Below are 19,818 nucleotides of genomic sequence, written 5' to 3' on the forward strand. Positions count from 1 at the left end.
TTACCATCTTTACTTTGAACCACAAATTTCTTTTTACGACAGTCTAGAATCACCCTGTGCTCAGTAAGGCAATCCATTCCCAATATTAAATCAAAGTCACCAAATGACATTATCAACAAATCAACATGGAAGGTTATATTCTATATATCTAACGAACATCGCCTACACACCTGATCCTCTATTACGGACTATCCCAAAAGACTTGACACAACTATCGATACTCTAGACATCTCAGCTTTTAAACTTCCCAATTTAACTAATTCAAAATTAACATATGAGTGTGAAGAGCCCGGGTCTATCAAAGCATAAACAGGTTTTGAATGTAATAAAAAATACCTACCACAACGTCAGTAGTATCATCGTCCTTACGTGTCCGTACAACATAAGCTCGTGTTGGCACTCTGGCCTCTGTCTGGTGAGTAACAGTATCACTTCCCTTTATAGCACCACTTCTAGCAAAAGAACCACTGTGACTTATTCCACTACCCCTAGATGCATGCGTAGACCTCTGAAAAGAACAAGAGTAACATTCTCATTTTTTAGACACTCTTGAGCAAAATGCTCTATAGATCCACAGTGAAAACAAGCCAGAGTTAGCTTCCAACATTCACCATGGTTCTTTTTCCCAAAATGTTCACAATTCGGAATATCAGTATCCTTGGGCAGACCTCGCACAGTACCCGTGGACACAGTCGATTGTTGATCACGGTTTTTATCAGATCTATCAAACTTAAAAGTCGATTTCCAGCCATTGCAAAATTTCTTGGTTTGTTTTGGTTGTGGATATGAGTAGCAGTACCAAACCGCTTCCCAGAAGTGCAAGTAACCTCAGCCTTTTTATCAAGTCCTAAGGCTTATTCTACCATCTTTGCCCGACCAACTAGATCAGAAAACTCTGTAATTCGATACGATACCAAGTGTACCCAAAGTTTATCACGTAGCCCACGTAGAAATCATCTACAACTTTTAATGTTAGATGGTACAAATTCAGCAGTGTACTTACTAAGTCGTACGAACTCCCGCTCATAATCGGCCACTGACATCCCACTCTACTTTAACAACAAAAACTTTTTCCTTCTATCTTATATGTATAATTCTCCGACATATTTCTTTTGAAATTCCTTTTGAAAAAATTCCCAATTGGCCTGTACAATAGGTACGTGGCGTGTTATTGACTGCCACCATGCATACGCTTCTCCTTACAGTAGAGAAACATCATAAATCACGCTTTCACGCGAGTTGCATTCAAGTTGTTGCAAAACACATTTAGTGGATTCAATCCAAACTTCCACCACTGTGGGATCGACTCCTTTCAACCCCAAAAACTCAGTAGCACATATCTCCGCAGTTCTTTTATTGGAGCCCGTCAAACTGTAGGTGCAGGCATTGAAGCAGACGTAGTTCCCGCAACACGCTGAAGTGCATCAATGATAGGTCTAAGTAAATGTGAATCACCTACTCCATCATTATCACCTCGCTCAATATTAGGTCGTTAAACACTGGTTGGGTTAACATTCGGAGTTACCGACTTCGTTGCCTCACAATCATCACTATGCACATCACTAAAGTAGAACTCTTATTCCACTTCATTATCTGATTCATTTGCCATCATTTAACTATAAAACAAAAAAAATTATCATCAGCATCAAAATCCTGACTCAACTAGACTCAACTATGGCATGCACCTCTAGACTCAATTCTGAGCTCGATTTAGCTCGAGAATCAACTAAACCTATAACTTTGATACCACTAAATGTAACACCCCGAACCCCTTTCCGTCGTCAGATTAGGGTCACGAGCATTACTAACGAATCAAACAATTAATTCAATCATAATCAACTTATAAACTAACTAATACGATTATAATATGCAGGGGTAGGTCACGACAATCTAATACTTTCATGCTAGATTCTTATACATTCAAATAATAAATTATGCTATGCATTTCTAAACTTCGTCTTCCATTGTCTACACTCTTATCACTATTTATCCCTTCTAAAATGTCAGAATTTGGATACATATAAGACTATTCAAATTATTAGCATCAAAGTATTAGTCCATACTTCGTCTACGATTATCTTTTTAATTTATCTTTGATAATGTTAGTGGAATGCACTTAATTTAGGTTTGCTAATCTGCCCTATTTTAGAGTAAAATTTACTCTTACAGACCCTATTATGAGTCCACGGGACCCGAAAAATAGTTTTAAAATAGGCAGGGACTAATTTGAAATAATTCTGGAAGTTAAAGAAATAATTACAAAAATTTTGATTTTAGGGGTCACACACCCGTGTGGCCAGGCCGTGTGTACCCAAAAGCACATTAAAACTCAAGTTTACCGATTCCTACTTACTTGGGCACTAAACAACTAAGTTACCAATTCTTTAACCTATTCAAAACACGATTAAAAATGCCCAAAATACACCAAATTTATGACCTAATATACCTAACCAATGTACCCTCATTGGTACCACATTTTATATGTTCAAATACATCAACAACACATCACACATTCAAGACTTTCATTCATATCACACTTACCATATTTGAACTAACTTTCAAATTTCTAAAGTTACCAAATTTGAAACTAAGCACATACCAATCATTATGCTAAACTACCAACTTTAAACTATCACATACCAAAATATAAACTAGGCTAGCATACCAACATAGCTTCAATCACAACCATATACACATTTAACCATCATTTCACTAGAAACTAAGTTAACCACATCTTATAAACGATATCAATAAAACACTTCCTAGGTACATACTATTAAAAAATGAAATATCACCACACTTGAGCTAGGGATCTATGATTTGATGTTGAGTTGACAATAATTCAAACAGTACCTAGCCTGCACACAGAAAACAAAATCGCACACTGAGTAAAACTCAGTGGTATTTCTATAATCCAAATAACATAAACTTGATGTAAGTATTTAAAATGAAAAATGCAACAAGTAAGCTATGTTCATGTGTTTCAATTCAATAGTATAATTTTTTCTCATTCTTTATTCACACCTACTAAGATTTTCACATGTTTAAATATATAAGTATATATCAATGGCATTTCATTTAACATTTGAATACATCATCTCATGCAATGGCATGGTTCATATATTTGATCAATACTTGTATTCATTCAAGTTTCACTTATCAATTCATCAATCCATATTCCATTTCTCATCTCATAATCATTTCTCTTATTTTCCATTTCAATATTTTCTCATATCATATTCATTTCTCATCTTAGCTATTTCAATATCAATCACATAAATTATTATTTTATTTTCCCTTATTAACATCATACAGACTCGGACAGATATACGGATCCAACCAACACAGTTTAGCACCCAGTGCCTCATCGGATAAATCTGAAGTAATAACTGCGTTCAACACTATATAAATTGACACCCAGTGTCTCATTGGTTAAACCGAAGCAAATTGGCACGCCGTGCCTCATCGACTCGAGGTCGAAGTAATCTCTGAACTCTTTCTATCCTATGACATACCATCTATATCAGACTTAGCCCAATACAGTTAATAGGATTTCATTTCACTTTTCAATACAACCAATGTCTCAATTTCATGAATATATATCATCACATATAAGTATATATTCAATTTGATAATTATCACATTTTCTCAATACTCATATATTCATAATCAATATATTTCATAATATAAAAAATCAATCCATTTCATTTCAATTGTGAATTTAGTTCAATTCCTAAGTACCAAAATACTCGCCTCAAAAGCTTACCATATGCAAACAATTATATATGCAATAATCTACTATTTAATTCGGATTATAGAAACACAAACCGTGATTTTTGAGCTATTCGACGTCGATTTTATCCTTCCCCTTTTTACTTGAGGATTTCGGTACGACGTTAGTTACGGAATAAAAAAATTAAATCACATTAATACTACATATTTCAATTTCACATTAAATTTTAATTTTCACACTATATTTTGCTTATTTATCAATTTAGTCCCTAAACCGAGACTAATTTTAATTTTCACAATTAACTTCATATTTTTATTCTAATTTTACTCTAAACCACATTTAGCTTCCTCTTTTCCAATTCGACCCCATAATTTCAAATTTATCACAATTTAGTCCCTATTGTTCAAAATCAACAAGTAATTACACAATTTAGTCCTTTTCCATTTCTAACTTAAAAATCTATCTATTTAATCCCTAAAATTTAAACTATTCAACAATGTCAGCATCTAAAATCTTGAACAATACTAAAAATTACTATATGGGTCGGATAGCCTTAAGTATCGAAATTTCAAAAATATAAAAATTACAAGTGTAGGAACTAAATTGCACTAACAAATTTGAATTTGAGCTTCAAACCCCCAAAGGAACTAAATTGCACTAACAAATTTGAATTTGAGCTTCAAACCCCCAAATGCTGTGAGCTTCTTCTCTTTTCTTTTTCTTTGTTTTCTAATTTGCATGCATTTCATCTCTTTCTTTCCACTTTCTTTCTATTTCATTTAATTTGTTTTCATTTAATTTATTATTATTATTATTAAACTTTATAATATAACATATATAACATATATACATGCATTTACACTCAACCATATTCGGCAACCTATACACAACCATTTATTAAATAGTTTAATTGTTACTTTAGCCCCTTTAATTTATTTCAATTTATAATTCAAAATTTAACCTTTATGCGATTTAGTCTCTGTATCTTAATAACTTCTAATTTCATAAAATTCACTAATCTAAAAATTAATTAGCTACCCAACTAACTTCGTAAATATTTAATTAAATATTTATGAGTTCGACTTACGAAAACTGAGTCCTGAAAATACGTTTTCTGACACCCCCGACTATCGGGTCGTTATAATTACACCCAACCACTTGTTAATATCAAATAGAAATTAATTTTAAAAAATAAAAATCTCTCATAGTAGGGAGATAATAGTAGCCTAAAATAAAACTAAAACCCTATATTAATTCACTTGTTTGATATTTTAAAATTATATATATTTACTTGGAAGTCATGCAATAATAAAGATAATATTGAAAACACTGAATAAGATTTTTTTCTTAAAAGAACTATTTGAACTTGCCACGATAAATTTTTTTTTTCGTTGGAGCTGTGATCTTAAGAAAATTTGGCATCTACATTTTGATTGAAATAATTAACAATATTAACTATTTGAACTAACTAATGACAATGTAAAAGTAAAGGAACCAAATAATATAAAACATTAAAACATATAGATTAAACAGAAAGTTTTAGTATAGTATAGGGGCTAAAAATGAAATTTGATCATAGTCTTATAATGTAAAAAGAAAAAAAAAAGACAAACTCAAAAGAAACAGAAAGAAATTATATATATAACTACGTAATCTTTTAATAAAAAATGATAAAATTAACTTTTTAGACTAATTAATAATATTATAAAAATATAAAGATAAAATTATATTAAAAATTAAAATATAAAAATTTAATATAATAGAGACTAAAATCAAAATTAAACCACTTAACTATAACAAAAAAAAAAAAGAAACAGAGGGAACATCCATTATATGGCACAGTACTTAAAAGAATCCGTCATATGCCACATGTAAATTTGGATATTCCTTTTATATATTGTTTATAGGTAAAACTAGCATCATTTTTAAGATCGCCATCATGATTTAATTTTCATGGTAATAAAGATCACTAAGGTTATCTTAAATTATTGTGTTTGATATAATATTATGTATCTATTTATCCTAAGTTTCTATGGTTGAAAATGCATAAAAAAGTGGATTCAGCCTTCGTTAGTCAGTATTATTTTTATGGTAACAATTCAAATGTGTTTAAACGCGTTTTTATCTCAAATTTAGATTGGAAAGGGATTATGGGCAGAAGTTGGTGTTTTATTATTATTAATGATAAATTTTTTTTTGGTATTCTCTATATCGATTATACATATGTTTAAGCTTTGTGTCTACACCTTTCAATAATGTCATCTCTAATTTTTGAACTTGTGTTCTCTCTTGAGAGTGCAATGTGCATTGCCACTTACCCAACATTTGTTGGTAATAATCAAATCATATATATATATTACAAGGTCTAAGACCCAAAATTGATATGGACAACTTACTTAATTGTCACGTGGATAATTATTATTTTTAAATAAATAAAATTAAAATCTTGAGTAAAAATATGAAAGGGTTAGATAAATTTTAAAAATTTTACATAAATTTTTTATGAAGGAAAGTAAAATATATAAAATTATCATAAATATAAATAATATTAAGATTTGTTATCATTAGATTTTTAGAAAATTAAGTTAAATTTTGTTTAATTATTTCATTAAATTTAAAAGTTATCATTTTCCTATGTTCTCACTTTCAATTTTTTTTTGTGTGTTATCAATTATTTTAAAATTTTTAGTATTAAATAAAAAAATTACATTTTAATTAATACATATAATTAATTTGTGCATCAATCTAAAAAACATAAATTATTTAATAAAATAACAACTTTACATTTTTATTGAGTTAATAATTTATAAAAAAAATTACTCTTCTATAAAAGATTGTGAAGTATGAACTTGTACTCATTCTTTTTTTTTTTTTTTTGAGAAAAATCAGATTGGGCTTTATTTAATTATAAAAACACAATATCCAACAGATCAAAAACAGAAATAAACTAAACAAAAGGAGGTCCAACACTTAAGCTTTGGCCCAGAAGGAAATTCAAAACTAAACTAAGAGTATTCTAGAATACCATAATTATAACCCCTATTCTGCTCAATCAGAAAACTAATGCATGTCTTGTCTGCTAGGCTGGCATTTCTTCTTCAAGACATTTTCACAATTCCAAGGGGAGCATTTAACACTTTTTCTGTTGATTTGCCCATTTCACAGCTTCCCTTTCTTTCTCTTATTCTCTATCCATTTTTAATCCGGTTCTCGCACACTATCATTTACTTTCTGAAATTCGGCATATTCAGGAACACTATCCACCAGGTATATCTCCTCCTTTTTCTTCATTGATTTTTTGGCTAGTATATGTGCTAAACTATTTGTTGCTCTTGGGATATATTCAAACATTAAGTTTCTAGAGCTAGACATTATTTGCTAGATATCATGTATATATGCTCCGATATGTGATTTGTCCTATCTGTTTTCCTTGCATTTCTTGATGATTGATAATGAATCACCTTCAATAATGATCTTGGACCATTTCATCTCTATCCCAGTTTGGACTGCTCTGCGACAAGCGAGTGCCTTCGCAGCGAAAGCTGAGCCTATCTGGTGATGAATCTCTGAGCAAGATATTAGGGCCTTTCCTTCTCTGTTTCTAACCACTATCCCCGAAGCCGCTTGACTAGATCTTTCATCATATGCTGCGTAAAAATTAATCTTCACTGTCTGATCAGGTGGGTGTTTCCATTTACTGACTTTCTGGGTAATTTTTTGTGTTTCTTTTTCACTCCCATCTAACTCTTTGATATAGCTTTGGACAAAATTTACAATTTCTTTCCCAGATCTACTAACTTTCTTATGTAATCTACTATTTCTTTCTCCTCAGATTGCCCATAACGCCCAAAAAAATAATCTGCATAGGGAAATGTTATTCTGAGCAAACACCTAGGTTAGCCATTATAGAAATTCCATATTAGATTCCTGTAGAAGCTTCTAGAATGATAATTCTGTCCATATTAACACTGATATAGGGCATTCTCGGAAAAGATGGTCCATCGTTTCCATGCTGATTCACACCAGGGGCAAATTGCATTAGTAATTTGCTTTCTGTATTGCATGTTAGCTCGTGTAGGCAAGTGATTCTAGGAGGTTTTCCAAATTGTAATCTTAATTTTGGAGGGTAGATTTAAAAGCTATAGTTTTTTTTATAGAAACTACTGTAGTCGGTTTGTAAAGCATAAACACTAGGATCTTCCGACCTTTGTAATAGTTTATAGGCACGATGGACAGAGTATTCTCCCGAGAGTTCACCACTCCAAGCCAAGAAATCATTATGAGGTGCTTTCGCCAGTGGAATATGTAGAATCTTCTCAGCTACTTCGTTCGAAAAGGTATTGACAATCTTCTCTCTTACCCAGCTTTTGTTATTAACATCAATAAGCTCAACAACTTTAAAATCACATAAACTGTTAACAATCGATGATAATCTATAATTTCTTGCATCCAAAATCCACGCATCATGAAGAACTGAGATATTCGTGCCCCTACCTACCTTCTAGCAAAGTCCCTCCCCCAAAATTCCTTTTGCTGCCCATATGCTTTTCAATGTATACGAGTTATTATTTCCCAAGCGCGAATTTAAAAAATTCTCATTTTGAAAGTATTTCGCTTTAAGAACTTGCGTGATTAAAGAATTTGGACTATTTAAAATTCTCCATCCTCGCTTTGCTAATAAAAAGTATTAAATTAGGTCATACTCCAAAAACCCATTCCGCCCTCTTCTTTCGGTCGACACAGAAACTTCCACTGGCACCAATGAATTCCTCTTTTCCCATACACTTTTTGCCACCAAAATTTAGTAAAGATATTTTCGAGGTCCCCACAGAAAGATTTTGGTAGAAGAAAACAAGACATAGCATAGGTGGGTATTGCCTGAAGCATTGATTTGATAAAAACCTCTTTATCCCTTTGTGATAATAATCTGACACTCTAGCCTTCAATTCTTGCATGGACCCTCTCTTTAAGATTCAGGAAAGATTCATTCTTTTGTCTGCCAACCACATTGGGAAGTCCTAAATATTTCTCCAGATTTGTTGAACTTCGTACCCCTTATTAATGCCGAAATTTTGCATTTTCTCCCTAATGTGTTTGAACTATAAAAAATCGTAGATTTGTTAAAATTCACACATTATCTTGAACATTTTTCATATTCCTTCAAAATACCTTTTAAAACCATCGTTCCATTACATGTTGCTTCTCCAAACAATATACAATCATATGTAAAAAGCAAGTGTGATATCACTAGACCCCGCCTACTAGCCTTTATGCCTTTTAACAGACCATCTTTTGTTGCCAATCTCATCAATGATGAAAGTCCCTCACTACAGAAAAGAAAAGAAAAGGACTCAAAAGATCTCCTTGTCTCAACCCTCTAGTAGATTAAAAAATTTATCCCCTTTCTCCATTAATGTTTACTACATACGAAACTGTGGTAATGCATTTCAGAATCAATGCCACCCATTCCCTAGAAAAACCCATCTTTAACATTACATCCTTTAAAAAATCTCATTCAACTCTATCATAGGCTTTGTTCATATCTAGCTTCACTGCCATATATCCTTTTTTTCTCTGTACGTTTTAGTTGGAGAGTGTAAAATTTCATAAGCTAAAAGCACGTTATAAGAGATTAATTTGCCAGGGACAAAAGCACTCTGAGTCGTATCAATACATCTCCCAATTACTTCTTAAAGTCGATTGGCTAGTGTCTTTTCCATAATTTTGTAAATAACTGTGCACAAGCTAATAGGTCTGTAATTAACAAGATTTGTAGGGTTTGGGGTCTTTGGGATTAGCACTTTATCTGTTGAATTGAAAGAGCCAAAATTTTGATCTTCATTCAAAATTCCCAAACAAAAGGTTGTGACGTCTTTACCTACGATGTGCCAGAATTTTTGAAAAAATAATGCGGGAAAACCATCTGATCCTGGTGCTTTAGTAGGCCCCATACCTTTTAGGGCCACATACACTTCGTCTGCTGTAAATGTTGACAATAGAAAAGTATTAACATATTGCAGAATACTGTTGTCAATACCTGTTAGTAGATAAGATCGGTCTCCAACACCGTTTGACGTAAATAGCTTCTAAAAAAATGATGTAGCATCCTCATGTGTCTCAATCTCATCTGTAACCTCTCTTCATTCATCGAGTTTCAGCCTAGATATTGTGTTTACTCATTTACGATTTGAGGCATATTTGTGAAAAAAGGCTGAATTCTTATCTCCTAATTTAAGCCAGTTTGCCCTTGCCTTCTGTTCCTAGTACATTTCCTCTTTATCAATTTCCATATTAAGATGAATTTTAGTATCAATAATCTTTTCCAACATATCATCATCCCTTTCTTTCTCAATCAGTATCTCTAAGTCTTTAGTAAGCTTCCTCTTAAGCCTCTCTCGCCTTTTTTTATTTTTCCTGCCCAGCTCTTTAAATGCATTTGTAATCTCTCAAGTTATTTAGCGTGCCCGCTGCTGATTCCCATGATGTCTTAATTTCTTCCTCTATAGACTCCTCCATGGTCCACCACACCTCAAATTTAAACCTTGAATTTCCCCTATACAAGTTACCGCTGTCTGTATTCAAAAGAATTGGGCAATGATCAGACAATGACTGGGTTAAATGTTGAACGTATCCTGTTGGAAATAGCTGCTTTCATTTTTCATTCGCCACACCCCTATCAAGCCTTTCTTTTATATTTGTTTCTGGCAAGTTTCCCCTTTCCCATGTAAACCAAACCCCTAAATACCCTGTATCCTCTAATTGGCATTCCTCTAAAGTCTTACAAAAGGCCTTCATTCGTCTCTCCTCCCTTGGTATGCCCCCACTTTTTTCAAAAGAAAACATGATTTCATTAAAATCTCCACTTACTAACCATGGAAAAGATTGTTGTTGACCCAAGTTTCTTAGCAAACTCCAAGAATCATTCTTCTTATGAAGATAAGGTGAGCCATAAAATCCCGTGAATCTCCATTATTCTTTGACGCCTTCCTCCTTTAATGTGACATCAATGTGGCTTTTTGAAAAACTTCTTAAATTGACCGGGATATCCGCTTTCCATGCCAAACATAATAAACCACGAGAACCCTCTGCCTCAACATCGATCCCGTTCAGTAATCCACAACTCCTTTTAACCTTCTCCATATGTTTTTTTATCAATTTTTGTCTTCATAAAAAAGACCAAATGGGGATTTTTCTGCTTTAAAAAATATCGCAGGCTTCTTACCGCCTGTGGACTCGTCAATCCACGGACATTCTAGCTTAAGATTTTCATTACGTCCGGTCGGCTTGCCTCTCGATCCTATAAAATTTGAATTGACACTTTGCTCCAAATTTTCTATCTCCATACCTGTTCGAACATTACTTTGATCCGCTACTTCTTCGTGTTTCAGTCTTTTTGCTCCGTCATCATATTCAAATTCTGTGCATAAGACACTGATTTCCTCTTCTGAGGGTTTCCTCTTCCTCGTAGTACATTCTTCCCTTTTTTGATTCTACGCAGCCACTTGATATATTCTTTTCCAGCTTGTCTTTTTTGCTAAATTTAAATTTGTTGCATTCACCTTTTCGTCTTTATTAATTGTATCTCCTTCCCCCTGTTCCGTTGGCGCTTCCTTCGATCCTACCAATTTTAAGTTCTCTTAAGACCTCCAAAACATATTATTCCCATCTACCGCTATTTTGGCATAATTCAATGGTGACTCTGAACTACTAGTATAAGAGTATTGGGACGCCTTCTTTTTGAAGAGTGCATTAAATTTCATATTTTCCTTCCAAATTAAATTTGATTCTGCTTTTAGTGTTACAGAGTATGGAGGATGATCTTTAATTTTATTCTTTTCTGTAGGACTTAGCCGAAGACAACCCTTGAAATCATGCCCCATTCTTCCACATCCAAAACAAAACATTGGTAATTTTTCATATTTGAACGAGATCCCACGATTTATTTATATTATCTATTGAAACAAAAATACCTCATCGAAGGGGTTGCTGCACATTAAGATTTATCCTGAGACGACATGAATCACCAATAATTTCAGATTTAATTACACCTCCAAATGTGACTCCAATAACATGCAAAAGATCTTTTTTTTTTATCAAAATCTGGTAAACACGAACCTATCTTAATCTAAAACAGTGAAGAATTGAGCCGAATCTGGTTCCTTTCCATCGGTTTAGTTAATCTGTCAAATAATATAAGATTTTTACGAAAAAGCCATGGCCTCCCTTCCATCACTGTCTCCAGATCTTTTTCTAAAGCAAACACGATCAAGAATAAATTCTGCCTAGCCATTCGAATTTCAAATTTCTTCCTTGTCTTCCATATGCTTTTCATCTGTGCCTTAAAACTTTCCGGGTTGTATAATTTTCCTGTCTAGATTGTACAGCTCAAGGTTGGACTTGCACTTGGTACTACCATCGAACTTTTAACTGATAACTGAATGAGTTCTTCTGTTAGAAGAGAGATCTCAACCGTCCCCTCTCTATCGCCGCCACCACTTTCCTCCATCCCAAGTCGTAGTAGTTAACTGCTTTCTCTAAGCAAAGCACTCTTGGACTAACCTGTACTCATTCTTATATATTCATATTTAATGGATATTAAATATTGTACACCTAAATATGAGTAAAATTTTAAAAAAATTATATTTTAAAAAAATGTAAAATAAAAAGTTAACAATAAATTTTTTTAAAAAAATAAAATAGTTTATTTCATGTCACTAAAACTATTTTTTAAAGTAAATTATAATAATAACCTTAATTGCTTATGAGACTTATAATTAAAGTTTGCCTTTTTATTCATTAAAAAATTTAAGTCTTTAATATTTTATTAATTGAATCAATATCAAATTAATTTGTAGCATTAGCTTAATTAAATTTTTTACTAATAAGATATATAAAGTCCTAAATAATTGGATGTGTTTGATTTTTCATGAAACGCATTTATTTAAAAAAAATAGTGGACAATCATTTATAAGAATGAAATTATTTTTTATTAAATTATATAAATAAAATGAAAAAACTAATTTTAAATACCATTCTTCCTCAGTGACAACTTTTTCACCTCTTTGGACAAGGTTTAGATGTTCACTATCGGTGACTACCAAACACATTGATTTAGTCACGGTGATTAAATCAATTTCGATTTTAAAGAGATCACTTCATACTAAACATCGTTCTTTGATACACACTGATTAAAATGTTAAAAGTTCTACCAAAATTAATTTCTAAAATAAAAGGCATTATTCATTAAACATTTTATTATTATTTAAATTTAGATAGGAAAAGGGAAATTACAATAACCTAGGAACAACCATAAAGGCCAAAGTAAACCTACACACACGCATATATATTATATATATATGCCTACATAAAGCAAGAAGGCTTGCATTTTATTTCATAACTCACTAAACTAAATTGGTGGTGGTGGTGTTAATTCTTGTTGTTGTGCTTGTTGAGCTCTTCCAGAAGAAAACTGATGATCTCAGGAGTCAAAGGTTTTTCAAAGCAATAATCCAAGCCTGCCTCCATGAAAGCTTGCTGCTCACCCGGTCCGTCTTTTGAAGTTACACCAACGATCATGCTAGTCACCCCCATAGCTCTCAGCTCCTTAGTAGCCTGTAAAAATATTTTATAATATAATTTTTGTATGATTATTAATTACTCTGTTAAAAGGGGTGGAAGTATTTTCGATGAAATTTATCATTGGAAAATGCATTTTCTGACACTTTTGTTAACTGAAAGTCCATTATTTTACCAACAGATCGTATCATGCTTTTTGTAACCCTTTTAATTGGGCAATGGAACAAATTAGAAGGGCTGATTGCTTTCCTAGGTAAATAGATTCAAAATTTTGAAAATTTTATCTTTTATGCTCTACAATTGAAGGTATGTTTTTTGGGTTAGACCGCGAATTGAATTTTATTTTAATTTCCAGCTTGGTTAGCCTAAAATTCCATTTCATTATTTAAAATTAAAAATATTTTTGTAATTAAATTTAAATATAAAAAATTATTATTAAATGTAAATTCGGGGCAAGTGGATCTTAACTCAGCAAAAAGTCTGTTCAAGACCTAATCCATAGACAATGGGTTTATTGGATCGGAGGGGTAAGTTGCAAAGGTGCACCTATATAGTATAGAATTCTCGAAAGCATATATGGTAAATTATGTGTATCTACGTACCTCAACACCATTCATGACAGGCATTTCCTTGTCCATTAGAACGAGATCGAAAGAAGCTCCCAAATGGAAAAGATCGACAGCAACTTTCCCATTTTCAGCAACTTGAACCTTTAGTCCATACTTCTTAAGATGTATATCATGGAGCAATCGCAGAAGTGGACTATCATCAACAACCAGCGCACTCAAGTTATTGTTAACCACGTCTTCACCTGATATCATGTTCAATGATGAACTCGATGCACCATTTCCCGACATTTTTTCAGATATCACCTTTCTTTGAAAACACATTGAAAATATGAGCTCAATAACTCAAATCATGAAAATTACTTGCTCAAAACTACAAACAATAAACAAGTAAATAATAGGTAAAAATGTATGTATCCAACTTAATTTGATTACCTCAACGCTATCTTGTTAATTTGCTCGAATGCTTATGAAATTTTCGATGCCAATGATTGTATCCCTAAACTAGGTAAGTTTATATAGGCAATGGAAAGTGGTACCTTCCTTCTTACATTTAAAGAAATTTGATATTCATTAATAGTTTAGGATTTGCTTTTAAATATGTAGTTTGTCGTGTAGAGCGAAAAGGAAAAAAGAGATTTTAAGTATTTAAAGACGTAATCTAGTAACTTGGATTTTTCTTTCCTTTTAAAACAACTTTTTTCAAAAATAAAAAATTAGAAAATCTCGTTTTTTATTGTTCTGACAACGATATTATAAATGTTATCTTTCTCAGATTCGCATTTAAAAATGTAAGATATTGTAGAAACGAGGTGTAATTGCTTTTCAAACCATAAACTGTGGCTAAAATAGTGCTTGGAACTGTGGCCACAATTTCAACCACGAAATCAAAAATGCGAAAATGTAAGGATGAATACTAAGATTATTTATGCAGTTCAACCTCAATCTACGTAATTCACTATATTTCTCACAGTACAACCAATGATTTAAATCCTAACACTGGCCTAATACTTACCAATTTAGTGACCTCACCGTTGTACAAAGACTAGATCACTCTCCCTCTAGGCTTCTCATTCGAAAGCTTAGTTTTGCAACTCAAGAGACTCTCTTGATTGCTTACAAAAACAAGGCAGACATAGAATGTTACTAAATTGAACAAATTTGTGCTCTTTTAATCTTTCAGTCTCACCCTTTAACCTAGACAAAACTGAAGTTTATGTACTACTTAAGTTTTGTTTGCATAAGAGTTATATTCTAATCACTTTTCTATAAAGTAAAGCTAAAATTCAGCATAGGATAATAATTTCATAAGAGTCCTGATGTAATCCAATTTCTTCAATCATAGAAAGTAACATAACTTGTTCCACAAGTAACCAGCCTTAATTCGTGAGAAACCAATCTTCAAGTCTTCAATTTCAACTCAATTGGTCTTCATGTTTTGGGTTTTACCATGTCCAAATGTCTTCAAAATAAATAGCCCAATACTTTTGATCTAAAATTTGCCAACACTAAAAATAGGCAAGCTCGGGAATGAAATAGTGCTTGAAGTTGTGGCCACTATTTTAGCCATAGTAACAACCTCAATATAAACCTTGCCTTCAAATGTGGCAAAAATCTCCCCCTTTGACAATTTTTTAACAAAACATAAACAGGGAAATATAAACTCGTCACAATTACATATTCTCCCCCTAAGTAATTCCCCTTAATCAAACTCTCTTATCTTTATCATAACAAAGAGATCTATTCATTGATGAATGTATGAATACAATAAAGACAAAAGCATAAGCTTGTTAATATGATCCAAAACATATATGGGGAGGAGTATAAGATTACTGGATTGAGTGAGCATATGTATAAAAGAATCATCATACCAAATTATAAGAACTGAAACCCTAAGTTTGGGGTTATTCTTGTGCACAAAAAACTATTACACCATCAATATCCCTTTTTTGTTCAATGATTGCAAAGGGATCACTAAAGCTGCTTGGCCAAAATATCAACTTCATGGCCAATAGCTTACTTTTGTGAGCTTTGAGGTCATTGATCTACTTCTCATTGGCAACAATCTTATCAGAAAACAACTTGAGGAGCCTCTGATAAACAACATTTGATGTGCTTGAGGAACCAAGAACTATGTCTGCATTTGTGCCAACAATTTCAGCACTATTGTGTCTTCAATAGGGGATTCTTCGTCTTGCACATTCCCAAGGTCCAGGGGAGCATGCCTTCCTTATAACCACTTGTGATAGAACTTCAACTCAGGATACATCTTTTCATACTTCTTAGCAGTCTTGATAATTTTGTCATTTTACAAATATTGTATTTGAAATATGAGAGAATGATAGGGAAGACTTAGCTTATTGTACACCTTTTCAGCATGTCAAAAAATCTATGTGAAGATCAAGTCTCCAATATCAAATTGGATTCCAACTCCCACCTTACTCAATAGGATAATTGTCTTTTTTCTCACATTGTGCCTCTAGTTATTGGGAAGCCAATTCCTTATGGCTATGACATTTACGACAACATAGGTTGGCTCCAAGATAGATGAGTGACGTTGTGAACCAATAGGCTAGGTGAGATGAAATTCATTTGTAATCTAGGAAGTAATGGTGTCTTTTGATTCTCTAAATTCCACATCCTTGATATAGGGATGGTGGACCAAGTGTCTGATTTATGCAGGCTCGAACTTGTAAAATTTACCTCTCATAAAAAACTTGTGGTGCAACTTGCTGGTAGGGTTATCAAAGCTCTGAAGCAAGTTAGCATAGAAATCCAATACTACCTGTTTGACTTAGGGCTTTACAAATTGAGCAGAGATGAGAAGATCATTCTTCTCTAAAATGGTGTCAATAGCATGACCACCAAATCTTTTCTCATCGATATTATGCTATTCGATAATGTTATTCTTAGTCAAAGCAACATAACGTTTGGCACTAGCAATAGTGATGTAGACCTTGTGACGACCTTTAGATGTACTAATGTCTAGAGTGTGAATACTGTAACCAAATAGAAGAGTTAAATGATTTCTACAAGTATATAGGTTAGGTTGTAATTTAGATTTATACAATGAAGTATTAGAGTGTTTCGAGGATCATACCTAAGGGAGGCAAAACTAAACTAAACTAATTCTAATTTCTATATTAACAAGTCTAATTAGTAATTTAATTTAACTATAATATGATGAATCCTAAGGTGATGAAAAATCATATTTTATAATAATTAAAAGGCATAAAAATGCAAAAGAGAAAACAATTTGCAGATTTTATCAATTTTAAGTACAAAAGACTAACTTGCTTCGGTGGTCATAAGTAACTCTTATTTCGAGTTCTATCCAATCAACTAGTCATTAACCTAACATGATCTTTCGATCTTCCACTAACCTAATGATTTAGCAAAAAATACTTATCTCTCGACCTCACAGTTTAGACCGAATTGAAGTAAGGTATTCACGGATAGGCAATACCACATTTGGGTTCATTCTCACCTATATTGTAACACTCCAGTTTTGGCGGGATTAAAGATTTGGCGCATAATAGTAAAGAGTCTGTCTGGCGTAGTGTTATATGCCTAAATAATTATTTAGTGTGTATATGTGGATGTTTAATAACTACCACAAGAGTAAGTAAGAACTTGATTTCCTGATAGTTTACTATATATTAAGGAGAAGATTGTGTTAAGTGGTTAAGAGTATGTAATAGCCCATCCGGTGAAGCCCTAGTATTTGGTTACCATTCAATGAGATAACAACTAGGTAGAGAGATGATTTTAAAGGGAGTACTCACTGGAGGCATAGTACACCATGTTATTAGAGTATGACATGTGTCAAGTTTCATTAGGGGAACATGGGTCTTATCTATAAGTACATATTAGTTAAATGGGATAAAGAGATAGACATTTTTATCTTCTTCTTTCCTTTGAAAATGCTTTTAAGGCTTTCTTTGGAAGCCATCTAGGGTTTGTTGTCCTTGGCCTAAAACTAAAGTTCGAATCTAAAGTAGAAGATTCCTTCATATTCTATGATTGCAAGTCAGATGATTTGTAAAATCCCACCCGGTGAAGCCCTAGTATTTGGATGTTGTTTTAAAAGTAAGAATTCTGGAATGAGTTATGAATAAGTAAATTGATGGATTCATTTAAGAAATATGAGTTTACGAATACACCCTTAGGTGAAGTCCTGAAAGTTTGAAATATAGTCCATAGGAATAAGGCTTGAGAGGATAGCTTTAAGTGTCTAACGTTAGGATTGGGTTAAGTAAAAGTTTCTTTCCAAGCATATTTGTGATGCCTTAGTCTAGCGTATACTAGAGGAACGAAACTTAAGGCTAAGTTAAGTACGAAAATTCAAAGAATAATGGTAAGAGTGTATAAGTATCTGAATTAGATGTATAGTTATACAGAAAAATGATAGACGAAAAAGTGTTCTCCCAAAAGGCCTATCTTGGCATATAGAATAGGCGAACCAAGATTGTTCTGTTTATACGACCGTCCGTAATAAGAACAATTAAGGAATCATAGGGAGGAATATTTAACTAAGTAGTGGTGGTCGCCTAAATGTATTTTTAGCATAAAGAATGGGCGGACTCTGAGATAGAAATAAGTAGACAATGATTCCTAGTCAGATTAGGATGGTAAGTGAAATGAAAGTGATGGTTACGAAAAGGATGGTTATGAGGTATGAGGCTAAGCCAGAAGGTAAAATACCTCTAGTGACCATTGTGGTCTCATACCAGTTAATTTGTAAAAAAAATTAGTTGGGAACTAACCAAATGTGAACCAGATGAGTTAAAAGATACACAAATATTAGGTACGTTTCTTAGACATGGCAGATTTTGATAAGCCACTTAGTCTTGACATGACGTTCACCAAGTTCTCATGAAGACTTGGGTTAAGTTAAAAAGATACCCGAGTTAAGTTAATGGGGTTATCTTTATTTTTAAGGATGAGGGCCATGAGCAGTTGAAGATTGCCTCCCAACAGATAAGTTTGAAATCCCGATTTCTATTTGTGATTTTCCTCCCCTAAGGTACGTTCTAAGGTTATGCTTGTTAAAGGAACACATATCTGTAAGTACACTTGAATAAATAAGGCTTAGTATTACGTTTGGGGTTTAAAGTGATGAAATAGGTTACCAAAATAGATTCTAAGTTTCTTGAGGTAAGGAAGCCATAACATCTGGTTGATTGAAGGATTTGGTGCTCAAGCGATTGATTCCAAGAAGAAAGGGATATATCTAAAACTTAAGCTACCTTTAAGGTTATAAGGTGAGTCCCTAAGTTGACTCTTGCAAATGTATTATACATGTTAAGTACCTTTAGTAAAAATAAGCTAAGAATGTATGATGTGATGATTCTGTGAAAAATGTATGTCTGATGAACTTATATGAATGATTTATATAAATATGATCTTTGTGGATAATGGTTAAGGTATCTGAATGAGTAAAGTGAGTTAACGTGTGTATTTAGGATATGAACAAGTCTATTTTGACAGAGTCTATCAAGTATGAGCCTGCATGAAGTTTCTGTATCTGTCTTCAGAGTCGTCTAAAGGGGTCTATCGTGACTAAAAACATGAATCTGTGAAAGGAAAAATCCATGGCACTCTAAAGATCATATAGTTTAAGACCATGACTGGGCTATGTTATCATATGGAATATGTAAAGGACGATTGGGTGAATACCAGACGGTATGGGGCAAACTTCACGGTGATGAGTCTAGGTGAATCCCTATTATCAAAAATACCATTTTTCATAAAAGTGAGTCTTTATGGCTATTTTTTATTAAAGAAATGCCTTTTTGGAAAATCTATGATAAGGAATACCTTTATGGTAATCTATAAGGAGATGCCTTTGTGGCGCAATCTAAGAAAGCAATTGTGGCAATCTCTGTTAAATGGAAGCCTTTGTGGCTAATCTTTTTTAAATTGAAGCATTTGTGGCTAATC

General features: G+C 32.8%; 1 protein-coding gene and 1 long non-coding RNA gene across 5 annotated transcripts; one reads left to right on the forward strand and one right to left on the reverse strand.

The window, feature by feature from the left end:
• Window positions 1-6,656: 6,656 nt before the first annotated feature.
• LOC107909443 (uncharacterized) lies at window positions 6,657-13,487 on the forward strand. 3 transcript variants are annotated; one of them, XR_001687251.2, is made up of 5 exons: window positions 6,657-7,000; window positions 7,234-7,413; window positions 7,566-8,070; window positions 11,577-11,639; window positions 13,196-13,487. It is a non-coding gene; the product is annotated as an uncharacterized lncRNA (long non-coding RNA). The 3 variants fall into 3 exon arrangements; XR_001687249.2 differs by lacking the exon at window positions 11,577-11,639 and having other exon boundaries at window positions 6,753-7,000; window positions 7,566-7,628; window positions 7,711-8,070; XR_001687248.2 differs by lacking the exon at window positions 11,577-11,639 and having other exon boundaries at window positions 6,747-7,000.
• LOC121202945 (two-component response regulator 24) lies at window positions 13,153-14,420 on the reverse strand. Of its 2 annotated transcripts, none has more exons than XM_041099111.1 (3): window positions 14,311-14,420; window positions 13,912-14,181; window positions 13,153-13,345 (listed from the first exon to the last, which is right to left on the reverse strand). In XM_041099111.1, the coding sequence occupies exons 2-3, from the start codon at window positions 14,164-14,166 to the stop codon at window positions 13,160-13,162; spliced, it is 441 nt and encodes a 146-aa protein (XP_040955045.1). In that variant the 5' UTR covers window positions 14,167-14,181; window positions 14,311-14,420; the 3' UTR covers window positions 13,153-13,159. The 2 variants fall into 2 exon arrangements, with proteins under 2 accessions (XP_040955045.1, XP_040955044.1); XM_041099110.1 differs by having other exon boundaries at window positions 13,912-14,185; window positions 14,311-14,417.
• Window positions 14,421-19,818: the final 5,398 nt, after the last annotated feature.

Source organism: Gossypium hirsutum, chromosome D08 (genome assembly GCF_007990345.1).
Source record: "Gossypium hirsutum isolate 1008001.06 chromosome D08, Gossypium_hirsutum_v2.1, whole genome shotgun sequence".
In the NCBI taxonomy this organism is placed as follows: domain Eukaryota; kingdom Viridiplantae; phylum Streptophyta; class Magnoliopsida; order Malvales; family Malvaceae; genus Gossypium; species Gossypium hirsutum.